This window comes from Cebidichthys violaceus, unplaced genomic scaffold, assembly GCF_023349555.1.
Source record: "Cebidichthys violaceus isolate CVI_PGR_0920_01 unplaced genomic scaffold, fCebVio1.0.p SCAF_206, whole genome shotgun sequence".
In the NCBI taxonomy this organism is placed as follows: domain Eukaryota; kingdom Metazoa; phylum Chordata; class Actinopteri; order Perciformes; family Stichaeidae; genus Cebidichthys; species Cebidichthys violaceus.
Window position 1 is genome coordinate 12,501 of NW_027176380.1, and position 24,000 is coordinate 36,500.

The 24,000-nt window shown below is 42.4% G+C and overlaps 4 protein-coding genes and 1 long non-coding RNA gene across 7 annotated transcripts in view; 3 read left to right on the forward strand and 2 right to left on the reverse strand.

Moving 5' to 3' along the window:
* Positions 1 to 6,959, forward strand: part of mcm10 (minichromosome maintenance 10 replication initiation factor) — a 17,618-nt gene extending 10,659 nt beyond the window's left edge. For 2 of the 3 annotated variants that reach the window (XM_068716699.1, XM_068716700.1), the window contains 17 exons: positions 303 to 354; positions 441 to 737; positions 829 to 1,047; positions 1,202 to 1,345; positions 1,485 to 1,668; positions 1,799 to 1,964; positions 2,720 to 2,887; positions 3,218 to 3,334; positions 3,439 to 3,641; positions 3,763 to 3,857; positions 3,960 to 4,073; positions 5,150 to 5,632; positions 5,801 to 5,931; positions 6,105 to 6,218; positions 6,343 to 6,488; positions 6,593 to 6,635; positions 6,726 to 6,959. In XM_068716699.1, the coding sequence (XP_068572800.1) occupies positions 348 to 354; positions 441 to 737; positions 829 to 1,047; positions 1,202 to 1,345; positions 1,485 to 1,668; positions 1,799 to 1,964; positions 2,720 to 2,887; positions 3,218 to 3,334; positions 3,439 to 3,641; positions 3,763 to 3,857; positions 3,960 to 4,073; positions 5,150 to 5,632; positions 5,801 to 5,931; positions 6,105 to 6,218; positions 6,343 to 6,488; positions 6,593 to 6,635; positions 6,726 to 6,809 (2,715 nt within the window). In that variant the 5' untranslated portion in view covers positions 303 to 347 and the 3' untranslated portion in view covers positions 6,810 to 6,959. Of the gene's footprint in view, positions 355 to 440; positions 738 to 828; positions 1,048 to 1,201; positions 1,346 to 1,484; positions 1,669 to 1,798; positions 1,965 to 2,719; positions 2,888 to 3,217; positions 3,335 to 3,438; positions 3,642 to 3,762; positions 3,858 to 3,959; positions 4,074 to 5,149; positions 5,633 to 5,800; positions 5,932 to 6,104; positions 6,219 to 6,342; positions 6,489 to 6,592; positions 6,636 to 6,725 lie in introns of all 3 variants that reach the window. The other variant, XM_068716698.1, reaches the window with a different exon arrangement.
* Positions 6,960 to 7,984: 1,025 nt separating this feature from the next.
* Positions 7,985 to 14,911, reverse strand: ucmaa (upper zone of growth plate and cartilage matrix associated a). Its single transcript, XM_068716697.1, has 5 exons — positions 14,838 to 14,911; positions 13,782 to 13,841; positions 13,596 to 13,688; positions 9,920 to 10,018; positions 7,985 to 8,365 (listed from the first exon to the last, which is right to left on the reverse strand). The coding sequence occupies exons 1-5, from the start codon at positions 14,893 to 14,895 to the stop codon at positions 8,277 to 8,279; spliced, it is 399 nt and encodes a 132-aa protein (XP_068572798.1). The 5' UTR covers positions 14,896 to 14,911; the 3' UTR covers positions 7,985 to 8,276.
* A 655-nt stretch (positions 14,912 to 15,566) lies between these two features.
* LOC137877023 (uncharacterized) lies at positions 15,567 to 17,414 on the forward strand. The gene is made up of 4 exons (XR_011103495.1): positions 15,567 to 15,921; positions 16,028 to 16,085; positions 16,267 to 16,349; positions 16,501 to 17,414. It is a non-coding gene; the product is annotated as an uncharacterized lncRNA (long non-coding RNA).
* A 57-nt stretch (positions 17,415 to 17,471) lies between these two features.
* On the reverse strand, positions 17,472 to 22,083 carry phyh (phytanoyl-CoA 2-hydroxylase). Its single transcript, XM_068716701.1, has 9 exons — positions 21,935 to 22,083; positions 21,292 to 21,347; positions 20,741 to 20,851; positions 20,312 to 20,480; positions 19,921 to 20,002; positions 19,604 to 19,785; positions 19,364 to 19,513; positions 19,021 to 19,155; positions 17,472 to 18,232 (listed from the first exon to the last, which is right to left on the reverse strand). The coding sequence occupies exons 1-9, from the start codon at positions 21,998 to 22,000 to the stop codon at positions 18,179 to 18,181; spliced, it is 1,005 nt and encodes a 334-aa protein (XP_068572802.1). The 5' UTR covers positions 22,001 to 22,083; the 3' UTR covers positions 17,472 to 18,178.
* Positions 22,084 to 23,612: 1,529 nt separating this feature from the next.
* The window catches only part of cdk17 (cyclin dependent kinase 17), a 38,582-nt gene continuing 38,194 nt past the window's right edge, over positions 23,613 to 24,000 (forward strand). The window contains exon 1 of the mRNA XM_068716702.1: positions 23,613 to 23,922. The gene's annotated coding sequence lies outside the window, so the exon portion shown is untranslated. The remainder of the gene's footprint in view (positions 23,923 to 24,000) is intronic.

The following is a 24,000-nucleotide window of genomic DNA, read 5'->3' on the forward strand; positions in this document are numbered from 1 at the left end:
AGAAGAAACGAGCGGTATTCATTACTCCAAATGTCCTTTATGACTCAGTAGCAGTCTACCATATTAAATGTTGAACTGTCCGTTCAGTTCTACTTTGAAGCTGAGACTGTCTTGGAACAGTTCACTGGAACATTTAAAGTGCTAAAGTTATATTTCAAACAATTGTTTTTTTTTAGAGAGAAAGCAGTCCAGTCATGCAGATGTCTGTTTGTTTTCTCAGGTCTACAATTCATGTTATTATAAGAGCTGCCAAAGAGCCTTTCCTTCACTTCTCACAATCATAACTGTCTGCCTTCTTGTAGGTCACCAGCTCATCTGAAATCGGCACCACTATTAACATCTCTAAAATGGACAGTGAGTATCATGGGATTTAAAACACCTTAAAATAGAGCTTCTTAAATGGGTCAAAACATAAGTCAGCTCATGTCTTGTCTGTCCAGGTGAGGATGATCTGGACATGTTGACGGCGCTGCTGGCTGAGAGTGAGGGAGTCGGAGAAGAACGGGGCAGTCAGGAGCAGGCAGACGACTTGGACGGCCTGTTTGATGTCGACAATGATGAGGATGAGTACAAGGAGGGTATCGAGGAGGAAGGGCCAGATGTGGGGACCGAGGATGCCTTGTCAGATCTCTTCGGGGAGGTGGATGACATTGACAATGAAGAGAAAGAGGCTAAAAGAAAAGGAAGTGGCGGAGAAGCCTGCAAGAGCCTGGACAGGTCCAAGGAGGATTTACAAGGTGTGTGCCGCTGATCCCTCCCCTCTAATCTACTTCTAGTTGCTGGACAACGCATGTGTGTTCACAATCTTTAAATGTCTGCCTTCCTCAGACGAGCTGAGGCGCATGCAGGAGCAGATGCAGCAGTTGCAGCAGCAGCTGGAAGCAAGCCAGAAGGTTTCCCCCTCATCTTCCACTCCAGTCCTGACTGCAGGGAGCTCGGCTGGTCCCAAACCAATGACACCCAAACCGACATCCACTCGACAGCCGACCTCCAAAAAGACCCCGGCCAAACCGGCTTCTACCACGCAAAAGGCCAAGACACAAGCAGGTAAACATTTTGTTGTTCACCAGCCACAGCATTAGACACATTCTGAAGTCCACTGGCCACTTTTTACTTCTTCTTTTTTACATATAATGTGCAGAATACATTGATAAAGACACAAACAACAGAAGTTGATTCCGTTTTCCTTGTCTTCTGACAGCAGCAACATCTTCATCCGCTCCAGTCAGAGGAGGAGGTCTGAAGCTCCAGGAGTCCGCTGACTTTTTTGATCAGCTCAACAATGCTGACTCCTTCAAACGTAAACCCAGGGTAGCTCACCATACCAAACCCAGCATATCGCCAGGTAGAACTTATCCTTACGCAGTCCATTTATGAAAACCAGAGTTACTGAAATTTGTCATTGGAAGTCGGGGTGTATTTCTGTTAAAAAACGCTACTTGTGTATGTATTTGAGTGTATTTTCTTCACTGTTTCCTCATCAGAAGACAGAGGTCCTCTGATGGAGATAAAGATTGGCAGCTCCTTCCTGCCAGTAGAGAGCACCAGCAAGGTTTTCAATCCTCTGCGTTCACCTCCAACTGCATCAACAGGAACGCCCAAACCTTCTTCTCTTCCTCCCATCCCTAAAGATGTGGGTGTTGAGAAATACTCAGGACTGCGGCTCAGGTGAGGACACTGAAGAAATGCTGGCTTTTTCAAATTAAACATCAGCAGCTGAGAGGCCCGAATTTGTGTCTCATACACACAAACAAAAATCCAGTGTTTCAGTCTGAATCTGGGCTCACTTTCGTTTCAGAAAACCGCGCGTTTCCTCGTGCGAGATGGACCGCAAGATGGCCGACCGCCATCTGATCCGTCTGTCGCAGGTGCCTGAGCGTTTGGCTCGGGAGAAGCTGGAGGATAGCGACTGGGTTACCTTCGCTGTGCTGGTCAACAAGGTCACACCACAAAGCAACAGCAGTGTAGGTCTATGCTTAAATCTCTAGTTTCAAGTCGTCTTCAATACATGATGTTCATTTCGCAAATTATGGTCCATTTAGAGTCAAACAGACCATAAAGCAGAGTATGCTTTAGGGCGGGGCTTACGGTGTCTCTACGTCACTCTTCCGCATTCCAAATATTGAAACTTCCGTTCACCGGTTGCAAAAGGTCAAGATGGCAACTAGAAAGAACAATTGGTAAAGTGAATCAAAAATACATTCTTTTGCCATAATTCATCTATGAATTTCTTGTTGCATACTATATTTTTTAATGCTTTTTCTCAAAGATTTCATTTTTCAGGTACTAAAGCCCCTGCAGCTTTGTTTCATTCCATAGAGACACGTCTCTGTTGTAGACTTATAGCCAATGCAGTTCATTAACAGGCTCTGTTTCAAACATACTATTGATGCTCTGTACATTTTAAATGTATAATATAGAGAAATGCCAGAATGTATATTAGATTACAGTTAAAAAAAATGAACCGTTGGATAAAATGATTATAAATGATGGCGAGGTATGTGAAGATACATTTAAGAGCAGTGACACAGAAGCTCACATAAATGAGGTACTGTAGAAAGCAATTAACACAAAAATATTTAATAAATTCACTGTAAAATAATACTATAAAATACTAAATTGTGTGGGTAATGTTGATGTTGTGTTTTGCTGCATGCGCCTACTCGGTCGCTGCTGTTGCGATATTCACGTTTGTTGACCGAGCGTTTCCTCTCCGCAGGGCAAAACCTTCAGCATCTGGAAACTGAACGACCTCCATAACCTGGAAGTGTTTGTGTCTCTGCTGCTGTTCGGTGAAGTCCACAAAGAGCACTGGAAGACGGAGCCGGGCACCGTCATCGGAGTCCTAAACCCGAACCTCTTGAAGCAGAAGGACGGGTATGACGGGGTGAGTGGCCGCCGTTAGCTGTATATAATGTACATCCAGAAGAGAGGCCGGTGTTCTGGTTTCAGAAACCGGTGATACTCTTATTACCTTCATGTTGTTGCAACAAATGTTTATTTTCATAATTGATTAATCTCCGTATTGTTTCTCTGTTTATAAATCATTTGGTCTATAAAATATAAAAGTCCATTTCTTTTTTTACAGAAATGTACAATGATATAAAACTAAATTATTAAAAATGAAATAGAAAATTGCTTACATTTTTTTGCAGTTTACTACTGTAATTGGATTCCCCTTCCAGAAAAATTAAAAACTTGTTTTGAACGTGTGCAGGTGAGCCTGACGGTGGACAACCCCCAGAAGGTGCTGCTGTTGGGTGAAGCTCAGGACTACGGCACCTGCACGGCCATGAAGAAGAACGGAGACCCCTGCTCTCAGCTCGTCAACATGGTGGGTCCATCTTCCCCTGCAAACAACTTTTTAGATCCATATTCCCACCAGGGGTTGGTGTTCCCACCATGTCTTACAGTCTCTGTGTGGCTGATCGTTCACAGTTTGAGTGCCAGTTCTGCCAGTATCACGTCAAGGCCCAGTACAAGCAGATGAGCGCGAAGAGGGCTGAGCTGCAGTCGGCGTTTTCGGGCAAAGCCCCCAACAAGGTGAAGGTGAAGGGGAAGGGCGGCAACCTGAGAGATCGGCTGTGTCAGGACGGCTTCTACTACGGCGGCGTGTCCTCGGCCGCCTGCGCCTCGTCGCTGTGAGTGATGTCAAACGGCTGCGAGTGGGCTAACTGCAACTTCCGTTGCCGGGAGCACAGTGGGGAACTGGGTAGAACCTGAGCTACCCTACATTTTCTGTAACGGGTCTGTGTGTTGCAGAACGGCATCCAAACCGAACAAACCCGTCCAGAAGACTCTGGACAAGCTGTTTGTGAAAGGCTCCGCTCAGCTCGTCAATCAGGCCAAGAGGCTGGGTAAGCACTGATAGTCTCTTTCTCTTACACACACACTCGTATGCACAGACTTCAAGACTGTCGGTTAACCTGATTTTGTTTTGTTTTTGTTTATTTTATTAGCCATGCAGTCCGGTGAAGTTGCGGGTTGTTCAAATGAATTTAAGAGCCTGTTGTCAGCGCCAACACCCGGAGCTCTGCAGCTGAAGAAGCACTTAATACAGGGCAGCCAATCAGGTACCGTTTACTGCTCTAGCTATGAATTAATGAAGTATTTATTTTTAAAAAGCAGGTCCATTAATATTATGTTTTTCTTTTAGGTTTTTATATCACTCACTCATATCACATAAAAACTTGCCCTGACGTAGGTTTCTGCTTAATCACGCTGCTACATATACAGTATATACACATCCTTATAGTCAGTCTATTACATACAGTAACTTAAATGGTGGTCAGCATGCTCCCAGTTTGGAGAGGCAGACAGGTCAACACCAGCGCTGAAGCTAAGCAACGTACTTCTGCGGATGCAACGTTAGCACACAATAACACAAACAAACACGGCAATCGAGGCAGTGGTAGACCAGTGACTCCTGTGTTCTGCGAGGTAATGTTACAGTTTTCGTCAATGGAGTCTTGTGGCTTTAGATAACATCTTAAGTTCCCCGTCAGAAAGGGCTATAAGGCAAGGTTAAGTGGTGAAAATATTCTAAATATAGCGTACACTTAAGCTTTCTGCTGCTCGCCTACACAGCTGCTTACTTCGACGTCAGACAGCCCTTTCCAAACGGAAACTGGAGCCATTATATCGCTTGCTTCAAAGTCACAGGACTCCTTTGACAATTACTGTAATTCCACCTCCCCACTTCAAAAAATGTGAACTAACCCTTTCAGTAATTTCCAAACTTAGCAGAGCTAACGTTGACTCAGCTGGTGCTAGATTTAACATTATTCATAACCTGATTGATTTGCTTACTGTCTGGTCAACCTACATCACTGCTTTTTGCTAACTTCTGAGTGAAAACCCCAGAAAAGAACAAAGATGTAGTCGCACCTTAAAGTTCCCTGTCATTGAGACATCGATATGTTTACAGTACAACTGCTGGTCACAAATCAGGTCCTGTGATCTGGTAAAATCGCAGCAATAATACTTATCAACCGGCCAGTACTGATGCTAAGTTTTCTTCCTGAACTACGATGCATTCCTTAAATAAGTTTTCTTTTTCAAACAACCAATTCAGATATTGTCCAGTGATATTAATTTCCCTTGTCAATGTTCAACTCCACCCTGTTATTAATCTGTTATACATCATCAGTCTCCAAAGGTGCAGCTCCGCTTCAGTCCATCTCAGCCTCGGACCTGCTGAAGCAGCAGAAGCAGAGGCAGCGGGAGTTTCTGCAGAACCGGCGGCGGCGGGCAGATGAGATCCAGAAGAAGGTGCTGCAGAGCTCAGCTGGGCACAGACCTGGGGCGTCGTCCTCGCTGGGCCGGGATGGTCTGACATCCCCGAAAGCAGCCTCCGAGGTCCCTAAGGCCATGCAAAGCCCCGCGACCCCCCACGCCCCCACCCTAGGCCGAGGCTTCTCTGACGGCGAGGACATCCTCTTCTTTGAGAACAGCCCGCCACCGGCTGCGGTTCCCGCCCTCAGCCTATCAGCCGCCAAGCTGGTCGCTCTGAAGAGGCTGAAAATCAAAGAGGCGGGGCTCGAAAAGGAAGACCCCAACGCTGTGAAGAGGAAGAGGAGTAACAACGGCGAGCTCAGCGCCCGAGTGGAGAAGAATCTCACCTCACCCAATGGTACACAGTGAAGAGCCATCTTAGTTATTGTGCTTGATGAAGAGCTCATCCATGAATGTGAAGAAATCTCTTGATTTGATTAGTAAAATGCAGAATTCTGCATTTAAATCGCATACAAAATGACTTATTTGTTGCTTGTTATAACTTGTGCTCTTACTTCCTGCCCAGGCGAATCGTCCGGTATTGAGGAAGAGGAACCGGCTCAGAAGAAGAAGCGAGAACAGCTCCTCTACATCCAGTCAGAGGAGTTTCAAAAGATCCTCAACGCCAAATCTCGCCACGACGCTGCACTACAGGCGGTACGACAAGTTGGAACTTAACCATCTGCATCCGTTAAGACTTGTTTTACTTCGCCCGTTTTGAACTTACAGCTGTTGTACGTAGATATAATCTCGCATTCGTATCTGAAAATCTGTTAAGTGTGTCTGAACTAAAGACTTTTCTGTCTGAATCTCCTCTCTCTCTCTCTCAGGCGGAGTACCAAGTGCAGGAGCGCTACTTCGATCCGCTCGTGCAGAAGGAGCAGATGGAGGAGAAGATGAAGGGCATCCGAGAGATGAAGTGTCGTGCTGTTTCCTGTAAAAAGGTACCGAGTTGAATTTACACCTACTTGGTTCAGATATGTATAAATACATAAACATTCATGAGATTTATCTGTCACCCGGTCAGAAGCAGGGAAAGTCATTTTTTCCCATGTTCCTTTCTTCCAGTGTAGTTATACCTACTTCAAGCCGGCAGACCGTTGTGTGGAGGAGAATCATAAACTGCGGTGGCACGATGCCATCAAACGTTTCTTCAAGTGTCCCTGTGGACAGAGAGCCATCGCTCTGGACAGACTGCCGAACAAACACTGCAGGTTAAAATTCATTTCCTAGAGCTCTTTTCATGTCTCTCTCATACCTTTCGATACCGTTTCAGTTTAATAACATGCACATTATAACTGATCTTTTACCATTTCAGTAACTGCGGTCTGTTTAAATGGGAGCGCGATGGGATGCTGAAGGTAAAATGTCTCTCTGACTCACCGTTCACCTCTCATGTTGTGAAAGAAAGCAGAGCTGATGTTCCTCTCCACGTTTTTTTTTTATTGCAGGAGAAAAAGGGACCAAAGATCGCCGGAGAGCTCCTCCAGCCTCGAGGAGAGGAGCATGGCAAGTTCCTCAACAGCATGAAGTGACAGCACCAGGATTTTTACCTCTGTAATTTAAATGTCTCAGTAGCAATTTTGCATTTGTATGAATTATGATTTTACAGTTTGATGTTGTCATTGATTATGGAGATTTGAATGTCTGATTTTTATTGAATACACTTTAAATAAGCTGATTAAAGCAATACGTTTTGTGTCAAATGTCTGTTTCTGAGAAGCTGAGCAAATTTATGGGGCAGATCTGGAAAGTATGGAATTAACTAATATGGAATAGTATTAGCTATTAGTAACAGCTGTTCTTTTTTTTACTATGACAAGCTAAAGGGTCTGCTGGGAAAAAGGCCTGTCCTTTTTAGATACAAGCTTGAACTTAAATCCAACTTCAGCTTTGAGGAATGATAAGAAAATAGTTCCAATTAACGGTTTACTGTATAAGAAGTTAAAACTTGATCAACAAATAATCCAAACTGAGTGACACCATACAGCAATGTGATCTGAATGATTGGACATTTCATTAAGGGTAGGTAACCTAACCTAACAGTACCTTTATGCTTTAAAGGGAAGAAATCCTGCCTTAAACATGTCAGATAAAGTCTAGCTTTACACCCTAGCTGCACTTGTTTTTCATGGGGACAGAACCAGTCTCCTGCATCAGGACACACACACACACTTCATGTGTTATAGTGATGACTGCTGAGGCCAGGTGGGGCTCACACAAGACTGCGAGCCAACCTGCACAGCCTCGAACAGGAAAGGTCTGAGCTGGGAACACAGTTAAGAGATAAAGTCAGGCTTTGTGATGTGGTCAGTAAGCACGGAGTGACACGCCATGTTTGCAGGGTTTTGTTTGCTGTCATCCTATTATCCTTTTATCTCCATCTCTCCTCTGCCACGATTGCGACTCCTGTTTCCGCTCTGGAATGTGGAATTGATTTTAGTCTGATGACTTCTGCAGCTCACCTCATCTTCTCTTTTATTCCACTCCGCCTCCCTCCCTCTGAATACTCCAAATACCAGACAGTGCTAGAGTGAGTTAAAACACATCAGTGGTCTGGGAATCAGGAAACTCACCCTCATAAATTTGTCATTTTGAATTTTTTAATTTTTTTTGGCACAAATAAAGCTGCAACCACTGTCAGTTGTTAATGTACGAGGTTGATTTATTGCTTTTAAGCCCACAGGCTGACATAACAGGATATTGTATAGCTTGTATGTACATGTAAAAAGAAAAAGGCCGTAAAAACAAGCATGCAAAACATAGAGCCTCCATTTAATATAAAGTTTAGCTTATAATACCCAAACTGCACTTTTAATACATGTTACAGTTTGATGTGGAGACATATTGCACAATTTAGGGTTTTTATTTAAAAAAGACAAAAGTAAGATAAAGATATGGACATAATTTTAGCACTTGCTCTCAAAGTGTCAGGAGTCCCCTGTGGTACAGGTGATGGCAGCGCTGGCTCCGGAGAGAGGGGCCTCCATGCGGCCGCACACTCAGTGGAACCAGTAGTAACGAGGTTGGTGGCCGTCGTAGTGATACTCTCGCAGCTGCTCATTCGTCTCCCTCGATCTCTCGTTTTGTTCTGCGGATACATTTTTTTAATTAAAATGTTTAATGTATTTGTTTAATGCCAAAGGATCACACAGCTACTGATATATGACAGGGGTCAGTCGTAGAGGGAATTATTACCGGACAATAATTTATAGTTCGATTTTCCCGCCAACAACTTAACTGTTTTAGTTTAGTGTTTACGGCCACAGCAAACAGCTATTTACTGCGAAAAAGCTCAAATAAACTCACTCTATGTTACCTATGCAGCACCAAACAGCTCACAGACAAGCTTGTGAACAACATGGAGCAACTAGCGACCGAAGAGTCCGTTATTTCCATAATGAACACAACTCCCAGAAAATAACAGAAAAAACATAACATTTCCAAGAAAGGAGAATATAAATCTACTAGAAAACAACTCACAAATTTACAAAGAAAAATTGGAATCAGTTTGTTGTTTTGCTCTGAATAGGCAGTGTCTGCCATGTGATGAAGTTCATCCAACCTTGCAAAGTAAAGCAATGTGGTTACTTGACAAAAAACAGATTTTCCGTTGTTTTTTTTCTCGTAAATGCACCACTTTAAACTTGTAAATATGTTATCTGTGAAGAAGACCCCCTCGACTTTTTTAACCTACAGTGGCCCTAGCACATCGTCGTAAATGTAGGTGATCTAAATTGTTAGCATTTAGCTCGGTGTATGTAAGTGAAACCACATTATTCCTTAGAACGCAAACATCCAGGTAGGAGATTTCTGTTCGCTATGATATCTCCCACTCTTTGAAACCAACTGCAAGTGCGTCAACAAACCACCATTGCTGGCAGTTACACCTATATCCAAATTTGAACACTAATTCAATGAATTCAGCTCATGAATGCAGTTTGTTTGAGTCTGGTTATTTTTGTTGTTGTTAATGACTCGCTACAAATACAATGACATGGTGTAAATCCAGCATAAAGAGCCAACAATGTGACGGAAAAAAAATAAAGAGTTTTGACATTTATGCTCTTATATGACTAAGCCGGTTTCTACAAAACCATAGTGTGTTCTGGTGCCTGGTGGAGATCATTTTGTTCTCCTAAACCACCCAAAACACTGTGTATCTTAAAACCCCACTCTCATCTATGTGTTCACAGTTCTTAGTTTAGAAACCGTCACTGCAATTATATCACACCAGACAGACAGCCAATTGTCAGCTCGGGGTCAACCACAAATGGACGCTTTGGCGCCGAGAGGTTTCGTTCCAGATCCAAACTCGGCCTTCCCTCGATGTGTTCTCCTTGGTGAGTCCTCTCGTGACGACTGGCATTCAAGTAAATCTCAGGTTTTTTGCTAGGATGTGTTTACTGATCCAAAGTCTATATGCTCGATCTTTCTGTTTCCTTCAGTGTGACGGAACAAAGCGATTATGTGAAGCAAATAATGTTAAATGTGTCATTGGTTGTTTATGGAAGGTTAAAATGAGGATTTGAAGGAGGGTTATTTTTTCTCTATTAATTTCCGGTTTTGTTTGTCATTCAAGCATTACGATGGCTGTGCTCTCAATTTGAGTGAAGATGGGGTTGAGAGGAATCCAGGGTCTCACCGTCGCGCTCCTCCTTGATGAAGTTCTCGTACTCATCCCTTTGCTCCTCGTTGTACTCCCTCCTCCGCTCATTCAAGGAAAGCCTTACCCTCTGCTCGGCTGTGGGGAGAAGAAAGGAAAGGATACTGATGGATGAAGGTCAGAATGCCACGTTAGTCCAGATTGATATATACAGTTGTGGTCAAAAGTTTACATACACTTGTAAAGAACATAATGTCATGGCTCTCTTGAGTTTCCAGTTATTTCTACAACTCTGATTTTTCTCTGATAGAGTGATTGGAACAGATACTTCTTTGTCACAAAAAACATTCATGAAGTTTGGTTCTTTCATGACTTTATTATGGGTTAACAGAAAAAGTGACAAAATCTGCTGGGTCAAAAATATACATACAGCAACATGAATTAGCAATTTTGGTGACTTAGAAAGTTGTGTCAATGAAATGAGCTTCATAGCATGGCCTCTTAACTTCTTGTGAGTGATTATGAGTGACTACAGCTGGTGACTTCTCTGAGGCCATTTAAATAGGGCTCATTGGATACAAACGCCCACAAACGCTACAATGGGAAAGTCAAAGGAGCTCAGCATGGATCTGAAAAAGGGAATCGTTGACTTGAACAAGTCAGGAAAGTCACTTGGAGCTATTTCAAAGCAGCTGCAGGTCCCAAGAGCAACAGTGCAAACAACTGTTTGTAAGTATAAAGTGCATGGCACTGTTTTGTCACTGCCACGATCAGGAAGAAAACGCAAGCTATCACCTGCTGCTGAGAGAAAATTGGTCAGGAGGGTGAAGAGTCAACCGAGAACCACCAAAAAGCAGATCTGCCAAGAATTAGAAGCTGCTGGAACACAGGTGTCAGTGTCCACAGTCAAGCGTGTTTTGCATCTCCATGGACTGAGAGGCTGCCGTGCAAGAAGGAAGCCCTTGCTCCAAAAGCGGCACCTTAAGGCTCGACTGAAGTTTGCTGCTGATCACATGGACAAAGATAAGACCTCCTGGAGGAAAGTTCTGTGGTCAGACGAAACAAAAATCGAGCTGTTTGGCCACAATGCCCAGCAATATGTTTGGAGAAGAAAAGGTGAGGCCTTTAACCCCAAGAACACCATGCCTACCGCCAAGCACGGTGGTGGTAGTATTATGCTGTGGGGCTGTTTTGCTGCCAATGGAACTGGTGCTTTACAGAGAGGAAATGGGATAATGAAGAAGGAGGATTACCTTCAAATTCTTAAAGATAACCTAAAGTCATCAGTCCGAAGGTTGGGTCTCGGGTGCAGTTGGGTGTTCCAACAGGACAATGACCCCAAACACGCATCAAAAGTGGTAATGGAATGGCTAAATCAGGCTAGAATTAGGGTTTTAGAATGGCCTTCCCAAAGTCCTGACTTAAATCCCATTGAGAACATGTGGACAATGCTGAAGAAACAACAAGTCCATGTCAGAAAGCCATGAAATTTAACTGAACTGCACCAATTCTGTCAAGAGGAGTGGTCAAAGATTCAACGAGAAGCTTGCCAGAAGCTTGTGGATGGCTACCAAAAGCGCCGAATTGAAGTGAAAATGGCCAAGGGACATGTAACCAAATATTAGCACTGCTGTATGTATATTTTTGACCCAGCAGATGTGATCACTTTTTCTGTTAACCCATAATAAAGTCATGAAAGAACCAAACTTCATGAATGTTTTTTGTGACAAAGAAGTATCTGTTCCAATCACTCTATCAGAGAAAAATCAGAGTTGTAGAAATAACTGGAAACTCAAGAGAGCCATGACATTATGTTCTTTACAAGTGTATGTAAACTTTTGACCACAACTGTACAGTATATCTCAACAGATATTTGGTGGATTGACATTACATACGTACAAACATTCACGCTCCCAGAGGATGAGCCCTAATGGCCACCTTCCACTCAAGTCTCACCAGCAGCTCAGAGTTTTCACTTGTCCTGTGAAATATCTCAATATCCCCATTAAGTATTGGCACAACATTTTCTACAGACATTTATGGTTCAGAGGAGGAAACCTAGTGACCATAGATGATCCCCTGATATTTCCTCTAGTGCCACCATGAGGTTGACATTTATGGATTTGAGTGGAATCGCTCAACACCTACTGGATGGATTGCAATAAAATGTGGCTGCCAAAACCTTGGGTACGGCCAGGCGGCAACCTCCAGGTCTAAAAAGTGAAGCACATGCTAAAGTGCCTTAAACTTGCATTATTTCTAATGATCAGCAGGTGGTTGCAAAAAGAAGTCAGATTGTATAGAAGTCTATGAGAAAATGACTCTACTTCTCACTTGATTTATTACCTCAGTAAACATTGTGAACATTACTTTATGGTCTCAATCTCTAGTTTCAAGTCTTCTTCAATACAGCAGGATGTTGATTTAGTAAACGATGGTCCCATGAAGAGGAAAATAGACCATAAAGCAGGGTATGTTTTAGGGCGTGTCTACCTTGGGACCAGGTCACTACCAGAGCCATATGCGTGACTCCTCCGCAGACTATGACCACTTCTTATGTCTATGGGTCGGGCCAAGGGAAGGGAATTGGGACCTGAAATTAATCCATCATGTTATATTTTGTTATTAGCATTAAGCCTACTAATATTGAACATGGATGCTGACGTTATAGCATGAGACTCACTGTGATTAGAACTTTTAATATGTCCTTTTATCTTTCCTTAAAATCTCGCCTTGACCTCAGAATATAAGATCACAAGCTAAAAGAAAGGTATGAAACTCACAGGAAGATGGAAAAAACCACTGAAGTCACACTTGGTTATGCAATCATCCAACATCTGTTGGAAATATTGCATATACCCGATTTAAGTGTTGTCCTTTCAATAATGGAGCAATGCAGCAAGGAGGGGAATTCTATTTTTCTCTTGGTAGATTCTGCATCTTAGACTAAATAAGGGTAAACTGATTATATGAAATCATGAAATTGGCTGATAAACCACAACAGTATATTCTCAGTATTACCCCGAGGGCCTACATAACCTGTGCATCACTTTCTGGCAAAATAAAAAAAAGTCCTTCCAGTTGCTCGGCTGTCCCGTCAGGTTCTCGTGAACCGCCCTGGCAAGGGGACATAAGTGTTTTATTATTGTTCCGAGAATGTGGGCCTGTTAGTCCATAGCCGAGGCCCCGTTTGGTGCTCTGATGGGCGGGCAGAAGAGAAAGGAATTAACATACTTGACTGTAAATACGAGCGCCGCCGTTGTCGGCAGCATATCGACAATTCCGGCCATTTTTGTGCTTTAAAGGAAGACAGGAATCCTGTTTGGATTCTTGAAAAGTTATTTTGGTTGCCAGAGTATGATAATGAGTTCCTGTGTGTTTGCAGCTTTGGCCTGGAACACCTCTCATCCATGTGTTTGTTCATTTGGTTTGAAGTGGAAGAATGAGCTTATTGTGCAGAGAAAACTGAGAGAGCCTGCTCCATACTACCCTGTGACTCCTTCTGCAGCCTCCAGTGTGTGTGTGTGTGTGTGTGTGTGTGTGTGTGTGTGTGTGTGTGTGTCAGATAGAGCTGGTGCTATGTGGAACAACACCTGCTTGAGTTTCCACTACTTTCTTTCTATTTCTCTCCTGAACTTCCACAGCTTGCAGTCAAAACCTCAACCCACGTCATCCTCTGAACTACAAACCAATAGATAGATATCGAAGAACTTGCCTTGCAGCTCATAGTATCGGGTTGAGCGGCGGCTGCGGCGCTTGAAGAAGTTGGAGGCATCCGACTCGGGCGTGAACACATGCCGCGCTGCACCTAAAGGTCAGAGGTCAGAAGGTAAAGGCAATGCAGGGAGGAAATGTGGAGCCAGGTCATTTGAAATAGTTAAAAGGCTTGAACAAGTGTCACCTTTAGGATCGGCTGCTTTAGAGTTGCCCCGCAACGCCACGCTTCTCACCACACCGGAAACTGTGCAGAGAAAGAGAAATTATAATTCCCTGTCTTTGCACCAAAGCATGCATATGGGCCCAATATTGTAACAATGTTATTAGCACATGCATGTGGAGATTTGCAAAACTGTATTGCCATCCGTTTGTGCGTATCAAATTCTGAAAATATATACTCAAAATGTGGGTGTGAATGGCCTTTTATTAATGAGCATTTGGCATAAAGAGCTGAAAACTTGTTTCTTTATCGCTATGATAAAGCGGACCATGAAAACCTCATATATCTATGGAATAGACCCCAAACTTCTGTGCAGGAGCACTAGATTATGACATTTACATAAAGCTTTCTAGCCCCCTATTTCTTAATTTAACCAGTGTTTGATGTTTGGGCCAAAATACTTCTAAATTGTCCTCTACAAGTTACTGCATTACAGTTTACAGTTAGAAACCACGTCTCAGAAACAAAATACATGCAATACAGAAATATCACACAAGATTATTATTACAGACTGACCTCTGATGTCACCAATAGACCGAATTTTGCGTTGGCCTTAATTGTCCCTCTACAAATGACCAATGTGATATATTTAAACAGGATTAAAACAGCCACAACCATAATTTGTGATGACTGTAAACCGTAAGATGTCTTGTTTGGCTAATCCATCTCAAAATTATCACTTTGATTGACTTAAAACATTGATGCAAATATGCGCCAATTCAATTAAACAATCAGCATTATTTTATTTTTTTTACTTTTACAACTTTACAAGTTGATTCACACTGATCCCCAAATTGCAAATATTAAGCTGAAATTCGAAAATAAATGTGGAATTTAATGACAGATTCAAACTATAATGCCAACAAAACAAAATACTACTAGATTTAAGTTTTCTTCTCCATACTAAAAGACCTCACATATCAGCATTTTATATCCTCAAAACTTTTCTGCTTATCGCCAAAGGATGATGTATAACCCCCCCAAAAAAATACTTTCCCCCTACCCAGACAAGGTACTCACAGGTGAGGACGAGGATGGTGGTGAGCAAAGAGAGGACGAAGACTCGAGTCCAGGACATCTTGAGAGAGAAAAGAAAGAACTACAGTGGATTTAACGCACACTTAGATGAACTGAGCTGAATGATGAGGAAGGTGGGAGAGTGGGAGGAGAAAGAGCACAGGAAAGAGGAAGGGAGGGGAAGGAGGCTGCTGGTATACCAGCTGCCCAAGGGAGAAGAAGATGAAGAAGAAAATGAGAAGTAATGAGGTGAGGTGAGTTAAGAAAAAAGAGGGCAGAACGGAAAACCACAGTCCCTTATTTAAAGAAAGAGGACAAGGACATAAAAGAATGTCAAATGTCTACAGTATGTATGTATGTTAGCTTTGAGATGCATCTCATTGGCCCAGTGTTTATGAATCTTGTGTCACATGCTGGCAAATTATGGGTGGATGAGCTGACATGAATGAGGACACATCTCTCACCACCAGCCAATCAGTTATCGAAGATCCGTCCCGGATGTCAATTGCCCTTTTGTGCCTTTAAGATCAAATTCAAACAGAACTCACAACAGATGTCCTTAGACAAAATTTTGTGTTTTTGTCTATTCAATTTTTATCACGGGTTTAATTTGAGTCTGTCGGCCAAATTTCACTGTTTAGTTCGACAGTATGTTAAAGGTGCTCGATTCCAAATCTGGAGCATACCTATGATTGAAGGATTGTCTCCACGCCGCTCTCAACATGGCGACGGCTGAGGCGGCAGCTGACAGCTAACGGTGCCACCAACGGCAACAGTGATGACGCAGCTAATATCGCGTTTACCGGAGGGGGAACGAAGGGAGTGCACTACGCTTCTGCTTTGGGACGACATTATCTGCGATAATCGCCGTGTGAACGCAGTGCACAGCGGTGGCTTTTAGTTAGCCAGCGAGGCACATGCAGTATCACGCACCAACGGCCAGACCGGCTCCAATAAAACAAAGAACATGATTACAACACAGAGAGAAATGGACTTCATTCTCTGCACAGGACGCCATTACTCCACAACGCTTTTTTTTTGTAATGCTCTGAATTTTAAATTTAGCCCCTTTAAGTGAGGAAAATAGGTCAGTTTGCAGTTTGAAGAGTTTGAAGACCTGTTGTTGGCTTTATGACATGCCCTATTGTGCATTGTAACCTTTCCATGTGAATGACGTATATTTCCGCTTGCAGGCAGACTTGTGCAGGTAGCATCTTGAAGCTACAGCGGACCCGCTCATTATCATTCCAGGTATGAGTGATCTCAGGTTTTTAGCATTGCACTAAGCTGTGGTTAACGCTACAATATGCTGCGAGCTATGGAACTGCATGAGAGGAGTTTCAAGCTTCTAAAAGAGTGCACGAGCTGCCATGGATTTTTCCTCTGACTGTGTGTGAGATGTAGTGAAATCTGGTATGTGTTTCCTCCGTAGGAAACTGGGCAGAGACGGCTGGCCTCTTTGCTCAGGAAAGCGACATCAGATCTGCAGTCTGGGAAACGTTTCGCAGTAAATGAGTGAGTGTGCATATATTGCATAGGTGTGTGTAAATTTGCACAAGTTCTGCTTATTTGGTATTTGTCCATATCATAGACTGTATGGTTCATATGCATGTGTCAGTTTACCACCTGCTATAATGCCCACTGTGACGAAGCCTCCACATTTCAGCTCTCCTGCATGTGAATGGATTTCCTGCATTTCTGAATTAAAGAGCTGAGAACTTCCTGCCGGGTTCGAACAAAGACGCTGTTTAGCTCTCCTGGATCAGGTGTTATTTTGGTGGGGGGGTTCCAGCGAGGGGAGTCAAGAAATAACCGCGCCTGCATCTGAAAAACAGCCAAACCCCCCGAGACCGTCAGTCAGTGTCAAGCAACTTTCTCTGATGCACCTAGAGCAGCATGAATGATTTTGTATAGAAGGCAAATTGAGCAGGCCAGTTCTGAAACTTAATTTTTTTTGGTTCGTTCAGGTTGCTGCTGCCCAAATCCAGGCCACTTAGAGCTTTAAGAAAAGTCACACGGATATAGCATGTTTGCGTTATTGTGACCTGTCACCCTGCCAGGTAAGAGATTCACTGCAAGAGTGCGGATAAGACCGGTCTTATCTGATGTGACTTTATTTTGTTCTGCTCATCTTTCTGAGCGTATTGATCCTCTTACCCATACTCCTTTGTGGTTTGGAGTTCCCCTCTCTGGTTACGTGATTTACAATCTCACCAGAGATGCGGCCAGAGTTCACACGGGGTATTTATCACTTGGATAAATTAAATTTCTCCTGATAAATCAATCAATAAATGCATAACTAAATCATAAACCAATCGGAGCACAGTGTCCCTGAATGCAGCCTCTTTCTCTCGTTGGTTTAAAATGTTAATGAGCAAGTTTCTGCATTGTAGATCCTTCACTCATTTGTTTAAACATAATCTACATATTACATAAATCACAAAGTATTGTATGTAATGTACAAATAACGTGTTAATGTTTCAAGATTTTATGACATTTAATTATGTTTTTGACTTAATCGCTTATAATTGTATGAGATAACTGACTGTTATTGCATTACATTACAGGTCAAAGGGGCAAGTGTGTGTTTCTGTGTCTGAAGCTTTAAAAGGAAATTAAACCAGGTTAAAACCCTCATTGATCATTAATATAGCTTTCATTTTTATTATTAATGGTGTTAAAACATTACATTTGCCACAGCAAGACTGTAAGAAACAAACATTAATTCGCTCATCAGTAACACGTTGATACATAATAAGGCAGTATTTGGGTCAAGGCCTCCGTTTGTGTTAATTAACAAGAGCTACAATCACCACTGATCATTCGCACATTTGTTTAAATACAGCTTTCATTATTCTCTCTCTCTCTCTAAAGCTCACTCTACCTCTCTGTCACTCACAATATGCTTACTTTTCTTAATCTACATCCCATAAATCATCGTCAACTTCCCTTTCTGTGAAGGTTTTGTTGAATTAAACTGCCATGTTGTGAAACGCTGTACAGCATGTAGCAGCAGGTGTGCTCATAACCTTCATTCTGCATGACTGCGTAGTGATTTACTGTTAGGTAACTGACACGTTCTATTGAAAAAGTAGTTCCCATTTTTAGAATAACATGGATTATATTCCCAGAATGTTACAACGAGCACAAACTCTGCGGCCTCAATTAAATAAACAGTAAGTGATCTAAAGCAAATTACGGATTGCATGATTAGAGATCTTTTTTTGTTTCTTGAAGACTTCCTGTGCCGGTGCGAACGTGCCCTGTTGCTTTTTATCCGATCACCGCGTCGATCTGTGGTCCGTCGCGCTGCAACAACGTGGCGTTTTCTTCGTGCTTAACTTTCACAGCGACGTCCTCTCTCCTTGAACCAGGCGGCCTTTGAAAGCCCAGGTGTCCTGTAGCGGGAAAAAAAGAGTTTACGGGTCAGTTCGACAAAAAATAAAACCTTCAAAAAAATAAATGGGTTTCCAATTAACATGTTATCTATACAACTACATTATGTCCCAAAGATCATCAGCCAGTTTACTGGTTTGTTAACACTTATTTTTTGAGCAGCATACAATGCATGGAGCATCTTTTCACCTAAGAAATGGTGCTTTCTAACCCGATCAACTTTCGTATGCTTAATTACTTTGGACTGAATTCTAAAGATGCATCACGGCGACATTCTTTCAGTTATATGTGCTGTCTGATAATGACATACAACAACACTGACATGCTACTATGTTTCTCTCATGATGGGTTCCAAGCTCCCAAATACTTGTTGCTCTGCAAAGGCTAACCGCAAAGTACATGTAGCCCATGACAGCTGCTTGTAAACAATAACAAGACACCAGCTAGTATCAGTTGTTATTGCTATTTATGATGTCGGTTGGCAATTTTGGTGATGTTCAGGTGGCAGATGGCGGTCATGCTGCTGCATTGGTTTAACTAGAATCCATCCCTCTCCTTGTACCCGGCAGCTGACGGAACACATGGCCCACGCATAGGGGACTACACTTAATAGATAGCTGGTGTCTGGCTTTGTGTCAAATACACGCTGGCATTCTCTCGTATTCTTTCTGTGTGAAGGATCCTGAGCTCGTTCAGGACTTTATAACCCTCAGATTGTGTTGTCGGTTGTAGCAGGAAACATTTTAAACAGATGGATGTCTGTCTATGGATGTGAATGCAAGAGTCTGACCTTCAAAGTAAATTCGTCGCCCACATTGTACTTCTTGGTTGCGATTTCCTTCACTTCCTTTTCTATGTTTTCCTGCGTGGTTCCTTTCACGTCGATGTAATAGCAGTCAGCGCTGGCGTAGTGGCAGGAGATGGCCTGGACGCACACACACACACACACACACACACACAAACAAACACACACGTGCTCACTCACTTTTCCTTTTAAAATGTATATTTTTCATCACATCTGCTGTTATGATTTGCTTTTTCTCACAAAAACAAGAGTGCACACAAAAATCCTCCTGTGAGCAGAGGCAGTACGGAGCTAGTTTGTCTGAGGTGGATTATGGGTAGCGTGGTACCTTGCGGAATCCCCGGGTCTGGTTCATGCCGGAGCCGTGGATCAGCAGCGGGTGGAAGAAGACGGTGTCGCCCTTCTCCATCACCAGGTGCACGCTGAGGAGCGCCGGGTCAAAGTCACGCACTCCGTGGTACATCTTGTTCACGCCACCCTGAGGACACGCAAGATATTGCACACGTGTGTTCCTCCTGGCAGGCGTTCATGGTGAATTTCCCATGTGTGTGTGTGCATGTGTTTGTACCTCCCACTCTGGGTAGTCATGCTCCCGCAGCGTGCTGGTGTGCGTTCCCGGCAGGACGACCAGGCAGCCGTTCTGCCTGTCCACTCTCTCCATCGCAGTCCAAGAGCAGACGATCCTGTCGGCCGGGCGGAACGGGAAGTAGTGCAGATCCTGATGCATCGGGTGACGAGACGTCTTCTTGCCTGAAACAACAGTTGATGTTTTTGACCGAACTGGATGAAGCTTATGAATACGGCAGTTCCCGTGTTGAGGTTGCTTCCAGTGTTTCTCCAGATAAATCAAAAAACAGCTTATTGCGAATATGAATAGCTCTATACCTGCATCAGGAGGTTTGTTGATCAGCATTGTGTGCATGGCCATGATGTTGGGTCCGGTGAAACACTCAACATACTTCAGAATCTGACATGGGAAAGCACACGTTTTTGCCTTAACCATGTTCAGGTTTTTATTATTTCAAATTTTTTTCAAAAGGAAAAATATGTTAGTTTATTCTGTTGGCATATATTTCTGTTTGTGGAAAATTGGTGCAGTGTGTGTTTTATTTTTTAGATACTACCACTGGAAAGTGGCTTTAAAAACCTGCGTATCAAATACCAAATACTTTGACAATGACATAAAGGATATTTAAACTGTGACGCACTACATCTTCAAGTATTAATTGAAAAGGTTTTGAAAAAAACAAGGACCTGCCGTGATCTACTTGTGTACCTGTGGCAAGGAGCAGTACCGAAACAGTTCAGGATCTTCCTGGAAATCCTGGAGTTTGGAGACCGCTTTCTGATCCGGAACGAACTCGGACTTAACGATTGCCACGTCCCGCATCACCACCATTCCGGGAACCTTGACCTCCTGTCGACAGACCCGTTCAAACTCCTTCCTGAGGAACGCACACGCAGAGGAACACACATGGATCACATTCAACACCTGACCAAACATCTGCAGGTCTATCATAAACCTACCTATTTATTCACTGTGGAGTCATGGATCAATATTGTACAATATCCCTGGAGACACATCGTAGTGAGTTTGCTGTTCTCAATAATGGGTTTAATTGTATTTTGTAGGTGTTAAAGTTCCACTACTATATGAGGCCTCTATTGTTTCTTCTTTGTGGTTGGCAGAGTCTCTGATGCTCACCTGAACTCATCGATGTCCTCTTCAGACACCAGATTCTTAATGAGGATGAAGCCATTTTTCTCATAGAAGAGTCTCTGTTCAGGGGTCAGCAGGTCGGTATCGTCAGTGTATCTGCCCAGAGAAAGTGATAACACACATCCATATCAGTTTCTGTGTTATGGAAGGTTACTATAAACGAGTAATGATTGATAGACAATGTTTATGTGAACGTTGCATTCAAGTCATATTGGATTTACAGTAATATACAGTTTGTTGTCTCAGGGAAAAAACAAGCTAGGACATGAGAGATTTCTCTGGAAAGTCTGTAAAGCTGCTTACTAACATGGAACATGAACTGCCACTAAATTATCTTTTTTTATAAAGTAGGGTTTGTTTAGTCGTTATCTTATGAACATGTGACACTAAATGCACCACCTGCTACTACACGCAGATAAAGTGGGACAGTGGATGAGACGTGGAGAAACTGTGTCAGAGGTGAATGATTACATACATTGTAAACATATGGGTGACCTTAAGCCTGATTCAATCGGCCTGCGTGAGTGTGTCCCTACCTCAGTCTCTGTGGGGAGCTGTAGCTGAAGGCTTGTGCTGAGGTCGGTGCAGCTCTCTGCAGAAAAGCGGTCAAGGAAACGATAGTGTGGAAAGTCAAAGAAATAGAAAAGCCTTCGACGTATATAACTGAACGTATTAATTAAAGATAAAAACACTCACGTTTTCCAAATGACCCTAAACAGACATGCTAACGTTAGCCTTTCTGAGTTCTGTTAAGCTAACGTTGTATTGTCTCCGCCAAAAAACGTAAGATAGACGTATAAAGACAATACCGGAGCCTAACGTAACTGTTACAAATATATTAGCAAACTCTTAAATCGCTCGACTTTAAACATACATAATGATAAAGCAGCTATAGTGACAGGCTACATGTCGACGCTACAGAAACGACCCCCTCAATTCAAAATAACAGTGTGTCTGTTACTGTGCCTCTGGGTGGAAGAGGCGTAATGCATTATAGTCATAAGCAATACTAGTAGGCAGTAAATGCCTCCTGTATTGATCCTCATGTTACTATAGGCCTGCAGTCGACCGAGGGACCCCGGGCTATCCCACCAGAGCTGTCCTCCACCAGGTGCGCAGCAGTCCGCTTACCGCTCCCGGTGATCCAAACACATAAACAAAGCAGAACCAAAAGGATACGATCGTGCCAGGTGGTCGATCAAGATGATTGATCAGCAGTCTGAGTCTTTCTGCAGCCCGAGACATTCTCCAGTCAGATAGTCTCTCCCGGTGTGATCCCGGCAAATAACACCGATGACAGGAGAGAGCGGGTCTGACTGGGGCAAAGGGCAGAGTGACGACAGCACTCCCGCGTACACTTCAAACAGCTGTTCATACAGGTGTGTTAATACAGATGTGTACAAACAACTCAAGAATACAATGTGTCAGTGCTTTCCAGCTGCACAAAGGACATGTCATGGACCTCCATTGTAATTGTAATTGTTTGACAGGAGAAGATTTAGAGATAGATATCTCAAAACCTGCTCCAATAATTAAATATATATATATATATATATATATTTTTTTTTTCAATATATATATATATATATATATATATATATATATATATATATATATATATATATATATATATATATATATATTTCAATATATATATATTTCAATATATATATATATATATCCCAGAGGGGTTAAATGTCAATATACGTTTTTGTGATTTAGGTAAGTTAACTCTTTAAACATCTATTTTATTGTGAAATATCAGCACTGTAAATCCTTACAGGATAATAACACCAACCATAGGATTTGAGTTATTGTCGCTTTTGTCCAGCAGGCGGCGCCAAACAACAATAAATAAACCTAACGCTCGTTATGTTTATGGTTGTCTGTCCAATTTATGTCCGATGTCCCATTTTTTTGTTTCTGTTTGTCACTCAGATGATGGCTATTGGTATTAATATTCATCCTTTGAAATTAATTAATCAACCCAATCATTGAAGGAAAAAGGACAAATGAATTATTCACAACATGACACAAACATCTTTTCAACTTTAATAAATGAATTTCCTGAATATGTATTTCGTTGTTAATCTTAATCTTAATCTTAATGGACATACAGTCCACGGCCAATTTTAGAATGTTGTAAATGGACAGCCTGTAAATCATCATCTGATAATCTGAAGGATTATTTATAATGAATCCTATGAGTATAATTTGGTACAACTGAACAGATTTACTACGAGCGCCATTTATAAACCTTTACATTTTTTGTACCCTGAATGTCTTTTATAAATGATGAGTACTAGTGTTTTGTAATTATTGTTTTATTATCATAATTAAATATATCCATGTTGTAAAAGCTGCCTGCTCTATATTTAATTGAAGATGGACTGGACAAGGGAGAAACTGTATTTTGAAACATTTCTACAATGTTGCGTCCTGTTAGATCCGCTGAAAAGCTACATTGTTGCTACATTGTTGCAGTGTTATAAGCACATGTGTTACAAGAAACAGTTGAAAAGAAAGCTATTCAAATAAAGTCACCTTTGTTTCGTTTTATCTGTATTTCCTACTGCGTCCCTCAACTTCGTCAAGTTAGCTGTAGTTTGCAAGCATTAGCGGAAAGTTGACTTTCTCTTTACACAGTGATATCATATAAGCCAATGTTATACCATTAAATATGTCAAAACACAACCTTGAGAATCTATGTACGCATGCGTGTTCATAACTATCTAGATATTATAGAAAAGTTATTTATGTCACTTTTATTCTGAATACAACACGACAGACGGCCGCTATAATAGTTTTATTTTGAAATGTACAGGAAGCCTTATACTATACTATATGTGTTGTGCTTGATGGCAGCTGGTTTACACCCCTCCCTTCTCCTCTGTCGACACAGATCCTCCTCCAGCCTCTTTAAACTGCTTTCACCGCCACATGAACGACATTTTGGGGGTTCGGTCTTAAGCTCCCCGTCCTCCAACCTCTCACATTTCTCTGTGTGTCTCGGAGGATATTTCTTTTTCGTTTTGGAACCGAAACCGAGCACAGGCGGAGCTGTGTTTGACTAACGTTACTTCAGTGGGCGGATAAAGCGGAGGAGGGCATCCGGGCCTGGCTGCTCCGGAGAGTCGGCTTGAAACGACGGAATTCACCATTTTCAGGTAAAAATGACTCAAATGGCATTCGTGAGTAACACACAGTCTGTCCGATAATGGACTTACATTTCGTCCGGGCAGTTT